The sequence below is a fragment of the Macrotis lagotis genome, chromosome 7 (assembly GCF_037893015.1).
Source record: "Macrotis lagotis isolate mMagLag1 chromosome 7, bilby.v1.9.chrom.fasta, whole genome shotgun sequence".
Classification (NCBI taxonomy): domain Eukaryota; kingdom Metazoa; phylum Chordata; class Mammalia; order Peramelemorphia; family Peramelidae; genus Macrotis; species Macrotis lagotis.
The window spans coordinates 96822050-96836830 of NC_133664.1; the positions used below are offsets into that span (position 1 = coordinate 96822050).

Below are 14781 nucleotides of genomic sequence, written 5' to 3' on the forward strand. Positions count from 1 at the left end.
TTGTATCAGAGTTGTTTGTTTCCCTACATGCCTGCCCATATAGCCTCCTTTTTACCCTCCCCATTATAAGATTGTGAACTCCTTGATACTAGAATTTCTCACACAGTCAACCTAAATGTAACATAATGCTTTACTTATGTATTAATGGTACTACATTTAAAAAAACATAAAAAACATTCTTAGATCACAAGCTGAACCCCCCCCCCCAAAAAAAAAAAAAACAAGCAAACAAACCAGTAGCCAGGCTGAATTTAGCCCTCAGGTTATAGTTTGCCAGACTCCTGTGTCATCTCATTAGTGTGGCTTCCTTCTAACAGTGAAGAAGCCACTTCCTCCATCCTGTGAGATTCTCAGCCATGTTATTCAGAAAGTTTTACATCAAAGGTCCACTCAAACTCCCTCTGGTTCTTTCAGTATCTGGGAGGTACCAGTATACTCCTGAGGGCATCTACCTGTCAACTTTTATATCACCTTGTTTTTATTTAACTATCAAAATAGCAAACTCAACTGATGTTTTCCCTTTTTTTCCCTGTTTTTTAAAATAATACTCCCAAATGTTCTGTCCTCATGTTCCACAGGTGAGCTTATATTCTAAATTAGTGAACATATGTTTTTAAAAATAAACTTTTATTGATATATTTTGTTTTTCATCACCTACATTTTCTCTCTGTATCTTTCCCTCTCCTAGAGAGACTCCATATTTTCTGAAAAGTTTTTTTTTAAAAGAAGTAACTGATTTATTTGTTTGTTTGTTTGTTTGTTTGTTTATTTATTTATTAGGTTTTTGCAAAGCAAATGGGATAAGTGGCTTGGCCAGGGCCACACAGCTAGGTAATTATTAACTGATTTTAAAAAAGATTTTTTTTTAGAAGAGAAATCAGGGTGGCTAGGTGGTGCAGTGGATAGAGTACCGGCCCTGCAGTCAGGAGTAACTGAGTTCAAATCTAGCCTCAGACACTTAATAATTACCTATCTGTATGGCCTTGGCCAAGCCACTTAACCCCATTGCCTTGCAAAAAAAAAAAAAGAAATCAACAAAACTGATCCATATATATATATATATATATATATATATATATATATATGTATATATGTATATATGTATATATGAATTTGACAAAATTTTGACAAAATATCATACCCATGAAACTTTATTAGACTTTGTCCCAATACTCTGCAAAGGAGAGCAGGGTAGGTTGGGGGGGAGGAGAGGTGTCCTCTCTTAATCTTTTCCTTGGGACTAATATTCTTATTGGTAATTTTCCAACATTCATTTTTGTTAGTAATCATAATAAATGATTGTATGAAAATCATAAACATTTATTTTACACCTACTATGTGCCAGACACTGTGCTCCTGCTAGGGGATAAAAAAAAAAGAGGCAACAGACAAGGAGCTTACAATCTATTGGGGGGGGAGACAATATGCAAACAAATATAAAAAAGTTATACCTATATTAGATTACTTTCTGCCAGAGGTAGGGGGAGGGAAGGGAGAGAGGGAGAAAAATGAAAGACCTCAAAACCTTGCAAAATAATGATTGTTGAAAACTACCGTTGGATGAAGTTGGAAAAATATATGAAATATTTAAAAATAAAATTAATTGCAAGTTATATACAGAATAAATAGGAAATACTTAACAGAGGGAAGACACTGGAATTAAGAGGGGGTTGGTCATCTCTTCCTAAGAAGAGATGATGGACTCAAGATGCAGAATGTGGCATATTTCCTAACACGGTCATTGATGGGAATTTGTTTTTCAAGATTGAGCATATTTGTTGCAAGAGTTTTGTTTTTCTTTTTCTTTTTCTTTTTTTTTGCAAGGGGGGAAGGGAAGGAGAAAAACACAGTTTTATGCATTGAAAAAATAAAACAGGGGCGTCTAGATGGCGTAGTGGATAAAACACCGGCCTTGGAGTCAGGAGTACCTGGGTTCAAATCCGAACTCAGACACTTAATAATTACCTAGCTGTGGCCTTGGGCAAGCCACTTAACCCCATTTGCCTTGCAAAAATCTAAAACATAACAACATAAAATAATAAAATAAAATAAAATAAATCCGGCCTCAGACACTTAATAATGACCTAGCTGTGTGGCCTTGGGCAAGCCACTTAACCCCATTTGCCTTGCAAAAATCTAAAACATAAAATAACAACATAAAATAATAAAATAAAATAAATCCGGCCTCAGACACTTAATAATGACCTAGCTGTGTGGCCTTGGGCAAGCCACTTAACCCCATTGCCTTGCAAAAATCTAAAAATAAAATAAGATAAAATAAAATAAAATAAAATAAAATAAAATAAAATAAATCCGGCCTCAGACACTTAATAATGACCTAGCTGTGTGGCCTTGGGCAAGCCACTTAACCCCATTGCCTTGCAAAAACCTAAAAAATAAAATAAATACAATACGATTTGCTCCGTTGCCACTTTAGGACTCCGCAGGTTGGAGACGCACAAGCGCGTCCAGCGCCAACCGGATGAGAAGCCTCGGGGGTCCGGGCGCGGGGATGGCCCCCGTCCCCGCCGCCTCGCGCCGTTACTCCTCCACGCCAGAGGCGGCGCTGTGTCGCGGGAGCCCGGCCGGCGGCCGCGCTTCGGGCCGTGCGGAGTCCCAGGATGCACCGTGCGTCCCCGGCAACTGCTGCCGGTAGCAAGGGCGATCGGCCGGGGCCGGGGCTGGGGCCGGGCCGCAGGGGCTCAGGCGCCCGGGGCAGCCCGGCGGGGGGCCGGCCCTCCAGGGGACGCGCTCGGCTCCCCCGCTCCGGCCCCGCGCCCGCCCCGCTCACACCTCCTGCTCCGACCCGCGCCCCGGGCCGGGCCGACGGCGGAGCGAAGCGGGAGGAAGGAGGCGGAGGAGGGCGCGGGCCGGCGCCGGACCCAGGGCCATGGCCGCGGCGGCGCCTGCTCCGGTGAGACTGCCCCCGGGGAGGCCGGGAGGGGGCCACAGCGCCGCGCCCGGAGGCCTCGGAGAGGCGCGGGCCAGGCTCGGGCCGGCCGACGTGGGCCGGATGGGCGGCGCCCTTTGGGGTAGTAGCTAAGTTTTTAAAGCACCTTATTATGAGTGTCACTTGAGCTTTATCGCCCCCGGACCCCAAGAACTGCCACGCGCAGTTGGGGCGCCTCCTCCCCCACATACACTCATGGACGTGGACACCCCCCTGCACCCCACGCCCCAACCCGGCCCCAACTTGTGAGAAGGAAAGAGAAAAAGAGTGTGGCCCCGGAAAGTCACTTAACGTCCCTGGACCTCGGTTTCCCCGTTTGTAAAATGATGTGGTTTGACCCAGCCATTCCCAGACACTTGTGTGACCCTCTGCCCGCGACACCACCCACCCCTCAGGGCTGTTGTAACGAGCCAATGAAGAATGTGTAAAAAGTATTCATATTTATAGTAGGCATTTTTTTTAAATTAAAGATTTTATTTATTTTTATTTTATTACAGTATGTATTTATTTGTTCGTTTATTTATTTATTTATTTTTATAATAACTCTTTTAAGGGCCATTCTAGTGTAGATCTACCGTCCTGTGGAATGCTGCCTTATGCTCTCAGACTGGTTGCAGGTTTTAAGTTAAACAGAGTGACAACTTATGCAACATTCTTTTGTGTGAGCCTGTGTATGTTTTATGTGTGTCTTGCCTGTCTGTGTAAGTGTTTTGGACCAACATGGAGCACTGGACAATCAGCCAGACTTAGAATTGAACAAGAAGAAGAGGGCAAGCTGGATTACTTTTTGGAAATTACAGAGTTCTTTTGATTACCCAAAGCTTCTACCTAAAACAGAAATCCAAGTTTTTAAACACCAGTGGTCTCCTGTGATGCTCTATGACTACAAGTCGTGGAAGTCTATAGTTTCCAAAGAACTGAAGTTGAAGATCGCTCCATAGGCCAGTGGAGAGGCACATGTGGGAGGGAGCAGACTGACACAATCCAAAGAAAGAACTAAACAGAAGAGGTATAAAGGATATCTTCAAAGAAACATAATTGAAGAAGTGTGACCAGTAAAAAAGAAAAAAAAAGTGAGATAGAAGAAAACCAGATAGCTAATCAACATAATGAGCCCCTTATGACAGATTTATGGGAGATCAAGGATCTTGTACCCCCTGGGGAGGCAGGCACAAGGGTAGTGCTTCAACTACATTAAACATTCTGTTCCAGTGCTTAGCACAAGTCCTGGAACATGGTAGGTATTTAATAAATCTTTATTTATTAATTGATTGTTACAAGTACTAGAAAATATTTGGTCTTTCCAAAGAGATCACAAGAAAGAGTAAAAAACCTCCACGAACAAAAATATTTTATAGCAGCTCTGTTTATTGTGGCAAAGAATTGGAAATTGATACATGAATTAATGCTAATCAAAGGGAGCAAACCCAACAGAACATTGTACATATTAACAACAACATTGTGAGTTGGTCAACTATGGTGGAAGAAGCTCCTCTCAAAGCAGTTCAGAGATCAAGGACAACCTTAAGAGACCTGCTATGGACAATGTCATCCATGTTTGGAGGGGGGGAAAACACAGAATCTGAATATATACTATGGTCACTTTTCTAAATCTTTTATATTTTTCCTTCCTATTTCATGGTTTTCTTAATTTTCCCTCTTGCACAATATGACTACTTTGTAAATGTGTTGAACACAGATGTACATATACCACTTTTACCAGACTGTTCACAGCCAGAAGGAGGGGGGAGGGAAGGGAGGATGGTAGATTCATTAACCATTTGAATGCCAAGCTAAAGTCACATGATAATTATTGACCAAATAAGTCTTCTTATTTCTATTATGTGTTTTCAACTACATTTTATTGGAAACTGTAAGTACAATTTTAAGTTCATGAGAAAAGACTTTTTTTTAAATTGCACACCACCAATAATTAACTTAGTTGTTGTCATCCTTGTATACTAAGTGTGTTGTATATTTTTACATAGTCATGAGTGAATGTATAGGAAGTATTTTGGTGTAGTTCATAGAGCTGATCTCAAGTTACAAGCCAGGGTTCAACTCACTCCCTTGGACACATGCTGGCTAAGTAAAATCACTTATCTTCTCAGTGTCCAGTGTAACTCTCCAATCACCATTTATTAAGCACCTGCCTACTCTGTGTCAGACACTGTGCTAAGCACTGGACCATAAGATTGCCAAGAAAATGCCCATTTGCATTTGTAGAGGAAATTTCTCACAAGGAATTCTTTATGTCAAATCAGAGATTTGAGCCTTTCCCACAATCATTATAAAATCTTCTGTATCCTTTCTTGTTTACCCCATTTTTCCTTACTTTTTTTATAAAATCTTTTCCATATTTCTTTTTTCAATGGTTATGTATGTACACTCTTGCCTATGATGTATGATGATGTTTTAAGCATTGCTCAGGCCTTAGACATTTATATAGTTTTCAGTTTTTAATTAGTTGGGATTTTTATTTTTATTTGTTTAGATTTTTTTTTTTTGCAAGGCAGACAGGGTTAAGTGGCTTGCCCAAGGCCACACAGCTAGGTAATTATTAAGTGTCTGAGACCCGATTTGAACCCAGGTACTCCTGACTCCAGGGCTGGTGCTTTATCCACTACGCCACCTAGCTGGCCCATGGGATTTTTATATTTTAAACTTTAATTTGTGACTTTTTTTTTACACCACAGCAAGTATTCCACATCCTTTCTCTGTCCAGCACCACTAGTGAACCCTCATTTTGTAACAAAGAAAGACTGTTAAGGAAAACCACCTGATTGTATCTGATGGCATAGGCCTATGGGTCCTTTACATATCTTTTGAGGTGGTACTTCATCAATTTTTCTCTAGTCAGACTAAGACTAGTCATTTTAATGATTGCTTATAGTGTTTTGGTTATATTAATATGGTTATAGGTAGTGTTATTTTTAGATTAGGGACTTGGTTTTTTTTTTATCACTTTCAGTTCCAAATATGTCCCCTGCCCTCCACATAGAGTCATCTTTTATAACAAAGAAGGAAAAAAAAATGAGCTCAAAACTAACGAATCCTACATTTTATTCAGTGATCCACATTCATAGTCTCCTGTCTCTGCAAAGAAGGAAAAGAAGTATATTTTCTTATTTTTTGGGGGGGGGGGGTTAAGTTTGGATAATACAATTTTGTAGTATATCATTTTGATTTTTTTTTTACAATATTGCCCTTGTGTTTATTGTTTTCCTGGTTCTGCTTAATTCACTTTCCATCAGTTCATATAAATCTTCCCATACTTTTCTGTCTTCAAATGGATTCAAATGAACTGCAAAGTCTCTATAAGAGCAGCAGTGGATTGGTAAAATTATTTATGATTCCAGGTATCAGTGAAGTTTGAAGATGTGGCCATATATTTCTCAGAACAAGAGTGGGATATCTTGGATGATTGGCAGAAAGAGCTTTACAAGCATGTTATGAGGGCCAATTACTCAACTCTGGTTTCCTTGGGTAAGTTGTGTTTTCTCAGACATTTTTAGATAATTCTGTTGAATTGGAAGGCAGCTACATGGCATAATAGAAAGAATGCCAGACCTGGAATTAAGAAACTTTATCTTCCTGACCTTAAATCCAGCCTCAGATATGTATTAGCTGTGTGATTCTGGACAAGCCCCTTAACCTGATTGCTTCAGTCCTTCATCTATAAATGGGCTGTAGAAGGAAATGGCAAGCCACTCTAGCATCTTTGTCAATAAAACCTTAAATGGGGTCATGACACTACTGGAAAAGCTTCTGAATAACAACAATAGATTTGGATGGTGGCTATCCAGGGGAAGACTCAGAACTGCCATGGAAGCATAAAACAGTACTTTATCTTCTAGGAACCTAGGAATGTTGAAAGTTTAAGCTGAAAAAATAAATAAGAAACTCTATTGGTAAATAAAATGCCAAAACTGTATAATAAAGAAACCAGTTTGTAGCAATACTATAGGAATTTTGATGAGAGATTAATGTTTATTGAAATAGAGAAAAGCTAAAGGAAGGGTTAAGATTTTAGTGTCAATGAGATGGAAGAACATTTAAAAAACCAGAGATGGTATTACACACATGCACACATGTGTACGTGTGTGCACACGCACATACATAGAAAGAAATTGATTTGACTAATATGATGAGTTTGTACTGAGGAATAATAATCCAAATAAACTAAACACTCAGGGAAAATAAATTGTTTCTATGTGACTTTTCTTGACAGACTATACCATTCCCAAACCAGATTTGATATTCCGGATTGAACTAGGAGAAGTATTATTTGTCGGGAACTGGAAAGATTTGGAACAAACAAAAATAGGAGTCAGCCTGAGTGCTTATGAGCATTTCAACTGGAAGGTCACTGAGAAGCAACTGTTTAGGGGTAAGTGAGAATAAACCAGCGCCATGAAAATAGTTCTTACCTTTTCTCGGCTAAAGTTTTTACAATTTTGAGACATGGAGGTAAATGGTTGTGTTCCATTGATCTAAAGTTTCCCTTTATTCTGAGAGCTATTATTGCTATAAAACTGAATAAGGTAAATATTCCTCCAATTCTTAACTCTAAAAATTAAAAATATTATGTGTTAGAGGCAAATGTGTAGCATCATAAATGGAGTGATTGATGAATGCTGTTTCACCTTGGCTTTTTCTTACCATTAGATCATAGACCAGGATACTTCTCCTTTGACCAGGTGTCAAACATACAGCCCATTGAGTGCAGTCTGAATCACATTAAAATGTAATTGGGTAGGAGCGGCTAGGTGGCGCAGTGAATAGAGCATTGGCCTTGGAGTCAGGAGTACCTGGGTTCAAATGTGACCTCAGACACTTAATAATTATCTAGCTGAGTGGCCTTGGGCAAGCCACTTAACCCCATTGCCTTGAAAAATCTAAAAAAAAAATGTAATTGGGAAATATTTAATAAAATAAATAAAAATACAATAAAACATAGCTGACAGTTCATTTTAAAACTAAGTCAATATGTGATCTTTATATATTGATTTGTGATCCCCATTTTTATTTGAGTTTGATACCAGTACTCTCAACCACTAATAGTTTGCCCCCATGATAATATAACTAGGTACCTAGTTAGCTCCACTTGAAAGGGAATAAATCAAAGTCATAGCTAAGACTAACAATCAGAAAGAAACAAGTTTGAATTCTATTGTATTCCTTTTCCTAGGAAAGACAAAGTACCAATTATTTCACCTGGATTAAGCAATAAAAAAGGGATGTTTTATCCTGGTTAAAGGGAAAAGAATAATTTAAAAAGATTTGGGCCTACGAAATGATGGAATTATTATATCACTAAAGAATTGTATAAATATGAACTATTATTATTACTGTTTGGCATTATTATGTTGTATTAATAACAGTAATAATCATTATATTTTGTAACTGTGTAGTTACAAAACAGCTTTACATATATCATGTTATTTGATTCAGTTCAGCAAATACAAGGGTTTGTAGTTGTGCATTTACTTATTTTTTATTTTTCAGGAACTTCAAGAAAAATTCCAAGAAATTAAATGAGTCGTCTAAAATCACATAGGTTTAAGTGACTGATTCAGTTTGCAAGCACATAGTCAGTATTCCTTATAGCTATCTATACTACCTTAACTTTGTTTTAAAATATGATGCTTCCATCCTCATTTTAACAGTTGCAACTGTTTCTTCTTAATTCATGATTTTTAGCTGGAGAACACCTTCTAATATCTCTGTGGTTATTTTCCCCAACAAATTCCCCTTCCTTTCCATAAGACCTGGCAAAGTTTGGGGGTCTGTACACCTCTGTTTCTAAGAGCTCATCTCTCATATATAGTATTTTTAGTAGACTGATTGGAAACAATAGTAAAATTCATTTTTAAACTGAAAAAAAAAAGTGCAACTTGCAATTTTTGCCATGGATAGATTCAAGAAAATGTAAAGCAATATATATATTGTAAAAATCCATTTTTGTTATGATCCATAGTCTTATATTCTCTGGTTTAATCTATTTAGCTAATAGAGTTTGACTTATGTTACTGTACATATAGAAACCTTACATTCTTTTTTGTCAGTATTATCCCTGAGTATGCTTTTCACATATAAATTGGGTCCCAACAAATCTGGTTATATTTGGTGAGTGATAAGGAATTTGGGAACAAAATTGTAGATTTTGTGAGAGAGAAACCTAAGAAAAGATAAAAGCTAGATTACTAGTTGGCTAGAAATGAGTTTTTCAAGTTCAGTTGTAAAATGGGGAAATCTTTTTAATTCACTCTACAACAGATGCTATAGTAATGGAATCTTTTATTTTTAATTCCAGGGAACCATGGAGCTGCAAGAACAAAAAAAGAGGAAGGCAATTTATATGGTCTCCAAAGTCAGTGCTCAAAGGAAAGGAAAGAGATTTCCTCCAAATTTGTTCAAAAAGCCACTGTGGAATATTTGTACATCCAAGACCCACAGATTCCAATTCCAAAATTAGAGGACTCCACGCAGAATGGCAGATATGAGAGCTACAAAACCTTCAGCTCACCCAGTCACCAGGAATCTCCCATAGGGCAAAAAATTTGCTCCTACCCTGTCTTTGGGAAAAACTTCCAGACAAAAGGGCATCTAGTGAAACACCATGGCAACTCCACAAAGAACAATCCATGCACATGCTCAAAATGCAAGGAAAAAGTTAGAAAGCAGTCTGGTTTACATGTGCATTATGGGAAGAAGTGCTTCCAGGCTAGTGAATGTGAGAAGAACTTTAGCTATAGTGTGAACCGGCATTATCGACAGTTCATACCTGTAGGGAAAAAACTATTCCAGTGTTCTGAATGTGATAGGAGCTTTCGATGGGAGGCTGGTTTGAAATCCCACCAGAGTCTACACAGTGGAAATGGACAGTTCTCTTGCAATACTTGTGGCAAGGTTTTCATTCGAAAAGCTAGATTTATCACTCATATCAAATTACACACAAGTGAAAATCCTTTCCATTGCCCAGTGTGTGGCAAGAGGTTCTTTAAGAGGAAATACCTTCTCAGACACCAGCAGCTACACTCAGGAAAGAGGCCTTTCCAGTGCCCCGAGTGTGGTAAGACCTTCTGTCGAAAGTCCTACATGAAGGCCCACCAGCGCTTACACAGCACAGAGAGGCCATTTGCCTGCACACAGTGTGAAAAGGACTTCACTCACCAGTATAAACTCACTGAACATATGAGAGTACACAGTGGAGAAAAGCCTTTCCAGTGTCCTGAGTGTGATAAGAGTTTTAGTCGAAAATCCCACATGAAGGCCCATCGACGTTTACACAGTAGGGACTGGCCTTTTTCCTGTAGAGAGTGTGGCAAAGGCTTCACCCAGCGCTATAGGCTCACCAGACATATGAGGGTGCACAGTGGAGAGAAGCCATTTCAGTGCACCGAGTGTGGCAAGAGCTTCCGACAGAAGGCAAGCCTTCTGCATCACCAGCTTATGCACATGGGTGACATTGCCTTTCTCTTCAAGTGTCCAGAATGTAATAAGAGCTTCCACCAGAAGAAAAGTCTGCTCAACCATCAACTCATGCATACAGGTGAGAGACCCTTTCAGTGCCCCAAGTGTGATAAGAGGTTCCGCCTCAAGGGGAACATGAAGGCTCACCAGCGCCTCCACAGTGGGATCCGACCATTCTCCTGTGCAGTGTGTGGCAAGGGCTTCACTCATAAGTCTAAACTGACCAGCCACACCAAGGTACATACCGAGGAGAAGCCCTTTCAGTGTCCTCAGTGTAGCAAGAGCTTCTGCCACAAGAGGAGCCTCATTAATCACCAGCTGGTACACACAGGGGAGAGACCCTACCATTGCCCTGACTGTAACAAAAGCTTCTCTTCGAAGGCCTATGTGAAGGCCCACCAGCGGATACATAAGGGAGAGAAGCCATTTTCCTGTAGTGAGTGTGGCAAAAACTTCACCAATCAGTTTAGGCTTACAGAGCACATCCGAGTGCATACTGGGGAGAAGCCCTTCCAATGCCCCGAGTGTGATAAGAGCTTCCGTCAGAAGAGAAGCCTCATCAACCATCAGCTTGTCCATACAGGTGAGAGACCCTTCCAGTGCCCTGAATGTAACAAAAGCTTCCGATGGAAGGCTGGGATGAAGGCCCACCAGCGCCTCCACAGGGGCGAGAGACCATTTCAGTGCCCTGACTGTGACAAGAGTTTCTCTTTGAAGGCCTATCTGAAGGCCCACCAGCGAATACATAAGAGGGAGAAACCATTTTCCTGTAGTGAATGTGGCAAGAACTTTGCCGATCAGTTTAGGCTCACGGAGCACATCCGAGTGCACACTGGGGAGAAGCCCTTCCAATGTCCCGAGTGTGACAAGAGCTTCCGTCAGAAGAGAAGCCTGACAAATCACCAGCTTGTACACACAAGTGAAAAACCCTTCCAGTGTCCCGAATGTAACAAGAGCTTCCGGTGGAAGGCTGGAATGAAAGCCCATCAACGTCTACACAAAGGGGAAAGGGTATTTTCCTGCAGTGAATGTGACAAGTGTTTTACTAAGCAATCTAAACTTGATGAACATATCCAAGTTCACAGTGGAGATGAACCCTCCTAGTGTTCTAAGGTGATCAGCTTCCATTAAAAAAAAAGAAGCCTCGATAGCCTCCAGGCCCACCAGTGCCTAGCTAGTTATGAAACACTCTTTGCCCGCAAGCAAGGGAGTTAAGTTTCTCCCAGCAGTCTGAGTGCATCCCTTCCATGGGCTGACCCACAAAGGGTCATGCATTAGAGTTTCCTAAGTGAACTCAGCAGCACTTTGGACCAATAACAAGGTCACTGGAGCTGAAACAGCTGACAACATGAAGGATGTCCTGGAGCTTCCAGAGCGCATACTGATCCCTCTCCCTCCTTCAGTTTCCTAAAGCACTTTGTCTAAAGCCTCTCCACTGCCTCTGTTACACTCTCCTTTGTGTATCATACTTATTTGTGTGCATGAGATCCTTTGAGTTGCCCCTCCCCCCCCGAATGTAAGCAGCTTGGGGGCAAGGATTGTTATTTTTTTATCTTTATATCCCCAGCATCTAGCACCTTGCACAAAGTAGGCACTTAATAAGTATTTCTTGAATTTTACTGAATGTGGCAGAACTGCCGACTATCTGAGGAGCCATGGCAGTTGACAGACAAGCCTGGGATGGGAATACCCAGAGCTGAGGGCTTATGTTATCCAAAGATGACAGGCCACCTAGTAAACTGAAACTTCATATTGCAGTCATGCTTCCTGTTCATTGCTGGAAAAATTCTCTTGTTCCCATAATCCAAGTCCTGATTCTTTTAGCACAGCACTGAGAAGCTTCTCCACATACTGACAGCACCCTGAAATTGGAACTCAGTTGGGAAATAGAACACTGGCAAAGCTAGAATCCTAGCCCTGGAGTCTGGAGAAGAGATAACAGCTAGCTAGTCTTTCTCTTAGGTCTGCACTGTGCCTGACTTCTCTCCTCAGGCCTAGAACTCCTATGGGAAGTGATGCACAAGCCACTTGATGGTCATGTTCAAATTAAAGAATTTCAGAAAGGAATGACACTGAGACTTAGGGTTTTAGACTGGAGCAAGATGTATTCTGAGGGTGCCTAGGATCAAGCACTGCTCGGTGGCCTCTTGTCCTAAACTAGAGCAGCCCAGAATTGATGTACAGTTTGATCAGCCATGCCTCATTCTGGACCAAATTCCTAATTACTAGGGACACTTTTATATGTTATTATTCATTTTTTTTAATGCATGGTAGGCAGTCAAAACCATTCCTCCACCTGCCGAGTTGACTCAGTGCCCCTTGGACAAGGGATTATACAAAACTGGCTGGATATAAAACTACTGGAAGTGCCTTTAAGATATCTGGGACAGTCTTGTGCCCAGTCTTTAAAGGGAAGCTGGGGCTAGAAGAAGCTTGTGACAGGTGACACCCCTATCTGGGGCCAAGAGAAGCTAATTTCTGGGAAACTATAACTTAGAACATGAGCATATGTCTATTGTTAGGAGAATTAATGAAGTCAGTCCTCAATACAACTATCTTTCACACTCCCAGTCCTTGATTGCATTGGACTGCAGTCTAGGAAATATAATTAGCCTATTGTGATTACCTATGTCACCATAGACAGCAGATCAGAAGGTCCAAGGAGCAAGTTTTCCCTCTTGTATATGTCTATGAGTTAGAGCTAGTAGGGTTGGTGCCTCAGGCTTGTATACATAGGTTCAGCCACTGGGGGGTCTTTCCAGGTATATTACATAGTGCATTTTTGGGCCTCTTAAAAAATTGATGCTTTTTTAAAAAAATTCCACAACTGTTTACTAATATATCCCTTCTCCATGGAAACCTGCCTTGTCACAAAAATGATGACTGTTTGGCAGTGTATGCAGCATTCTAATCCCATAATTCCCCACCTTTACTGAGAACAAAGTATTTTACTGTCTGTTCTTAGGATCAGAATTTGTCACCGTAATCTTGAGTTCTGCCTTTTAGTGTTATTTTCATTTATCTTATTGTAGTCATTATGTATATTGAGCCAGTGTTGCTTACTTTGTTCTGTCAGTTTGTATAAGTCTGTGTTTCTTGTCTTTTACAGTGCAATATTCCATTACATTCCTCTATAACAATTGATTCAGCTCTCCCCAATCAATGATTACTGTTTACACTTTTTTTGCTACCACAAAAAAACACAATTCCTTAAGTAAACTATAAACCTACAAAAAGTATAAAACCACATGCTAACATAGAAATTCCTAACAATATCACTCATAGAATTGCTAGAAGCACAAGTAAAATTTATTGTCTTGGCATTCTAAGAGGAAAATCTCATCTGGAACAAGAATTCAAAGTAGTTGTTTTAGGAAAGACAGGATTCTGCCATTGCCTGATGAAACTGCTAAACTATCTGCAGATCAAAGGTAATGTCACCCACGAGGGAGAGACTAATTCAAACTGTCTTGTCCATTTACTGTTTGGTTTTTTTTTTAACACTCTAAGTTTTCATACAGAAATGGAGGAAATACAATCCCAAAATAGGGCCAATGGGGTAGGGCACACAGTCTTTCAAGGATTCTGAGACTGAATTCATGACTTTGAATTCATTGACTTTCTGGATAATTGCCTAAGCACAGTTACTGTCCCTATTTGTTCATTCATCTCTCCAGGGTGTCCAAAGGAGGACTCGGACATACTGTTATCCAAGATAACTATCAAACAGCCCTATGCCAAACTCTAGATTCCAGGGAGGGAGGTTACCTGGGACATGTGTCATCTCATAATACATAAACTAATTCTACAAGGGAGATCCAAGTTATTTACCACTATGGATATCTTGTCCTCCAGCAGAAAGCATTTTGGCAACTCAATCCAGTTCATTAGGACCTGGCTGCCAATTTTCAGGGATGTTTGTGCATAGCCCCAGACCTAATCACTTACAGCTTTTGGGGGCTGAGTTGTCAGAAAAATAGGTCGGTCTTAGATGTTTTTAATTCATATTCCAACTGGTCTCAAATGCTCTTGAGTTATGTATGCATAGATTGAGGAAGGAATCTCTTTATAGAGCTTGAGGTACCTAGGAGTAATTTGCCTTGCCTGCAGTAATGAAATATGAATTGACCAAGCAATATAAATGTTTTGCTACCTGGCTACATTTTATATCATACTGAGCTTCCCTTTTGGGCTTAGATATTTTAAATTTTGGGTGTAATCTTCAAGCTACATTCTGAATTTAATTTTGTTCTTGACCCAAAATATAGAAAATTTGGAAATTTCTAGTCAAATTCATCATTTAAGAAGCTAAGTGGACACTTAAGTATTGCATTTCAGAGGTTATTTTCCCACCA

General features: G+C 40.2%; 1 protein-coding gene across 1 annotated transcript; it reads left to right on the top strand.

Moving 5' to 3' along the window:
• Positions 1 to 2687: 2687 nt before the first annotated feature.
• Positions 2688 to 13585, top strand: LOC141492789 (uncharacterized). Its single transcript, XM_074193457.1, has 4 exons — positions 2688 to 2914; positions 6310 to 6436; positions 7182 to 7340; positions 9267 to 13585. Exons 1-4 carry the CDS (start codon positions 2891 to 2893, stop codon positions 11528 to 11530), a joined length of 2574 nt encoding a protein of 857 aa, XP_074049558.1. The 5' UTR covers positions 2688 to 2890; the 3' UTR covers positions 11531 to 13585.
• Positions 13586 to 14781: the final 1196 nt, after the last annotated feature.

What these genes read in the sequence shown, in the direction of transcription:
- LOC141492789 (XM_074193457.1), top strand. Translation starts at nt 2,891, where the DNA reads ATGGCCGCGGCGGCGCCTGCTCCG. An exon ending in CCGCGGCGGCGCCTGCTCCG is followed by an intron (nt 2,915 to 6,309) that starts GTGAGACTGCCC and finishes TTATGATTCCAG; the next exon opens with GTATCAGTGAAGTTTGAAGA. An exon ending in CTCAACTCTGGTTTCCTTGG is followed by an intron (nt 6,437 to 7,181) that starts GTAAGTTGTGTT and finishes TTTTCTTGACAG; the next exon opens with ACTATACCATTCCCAAACCA.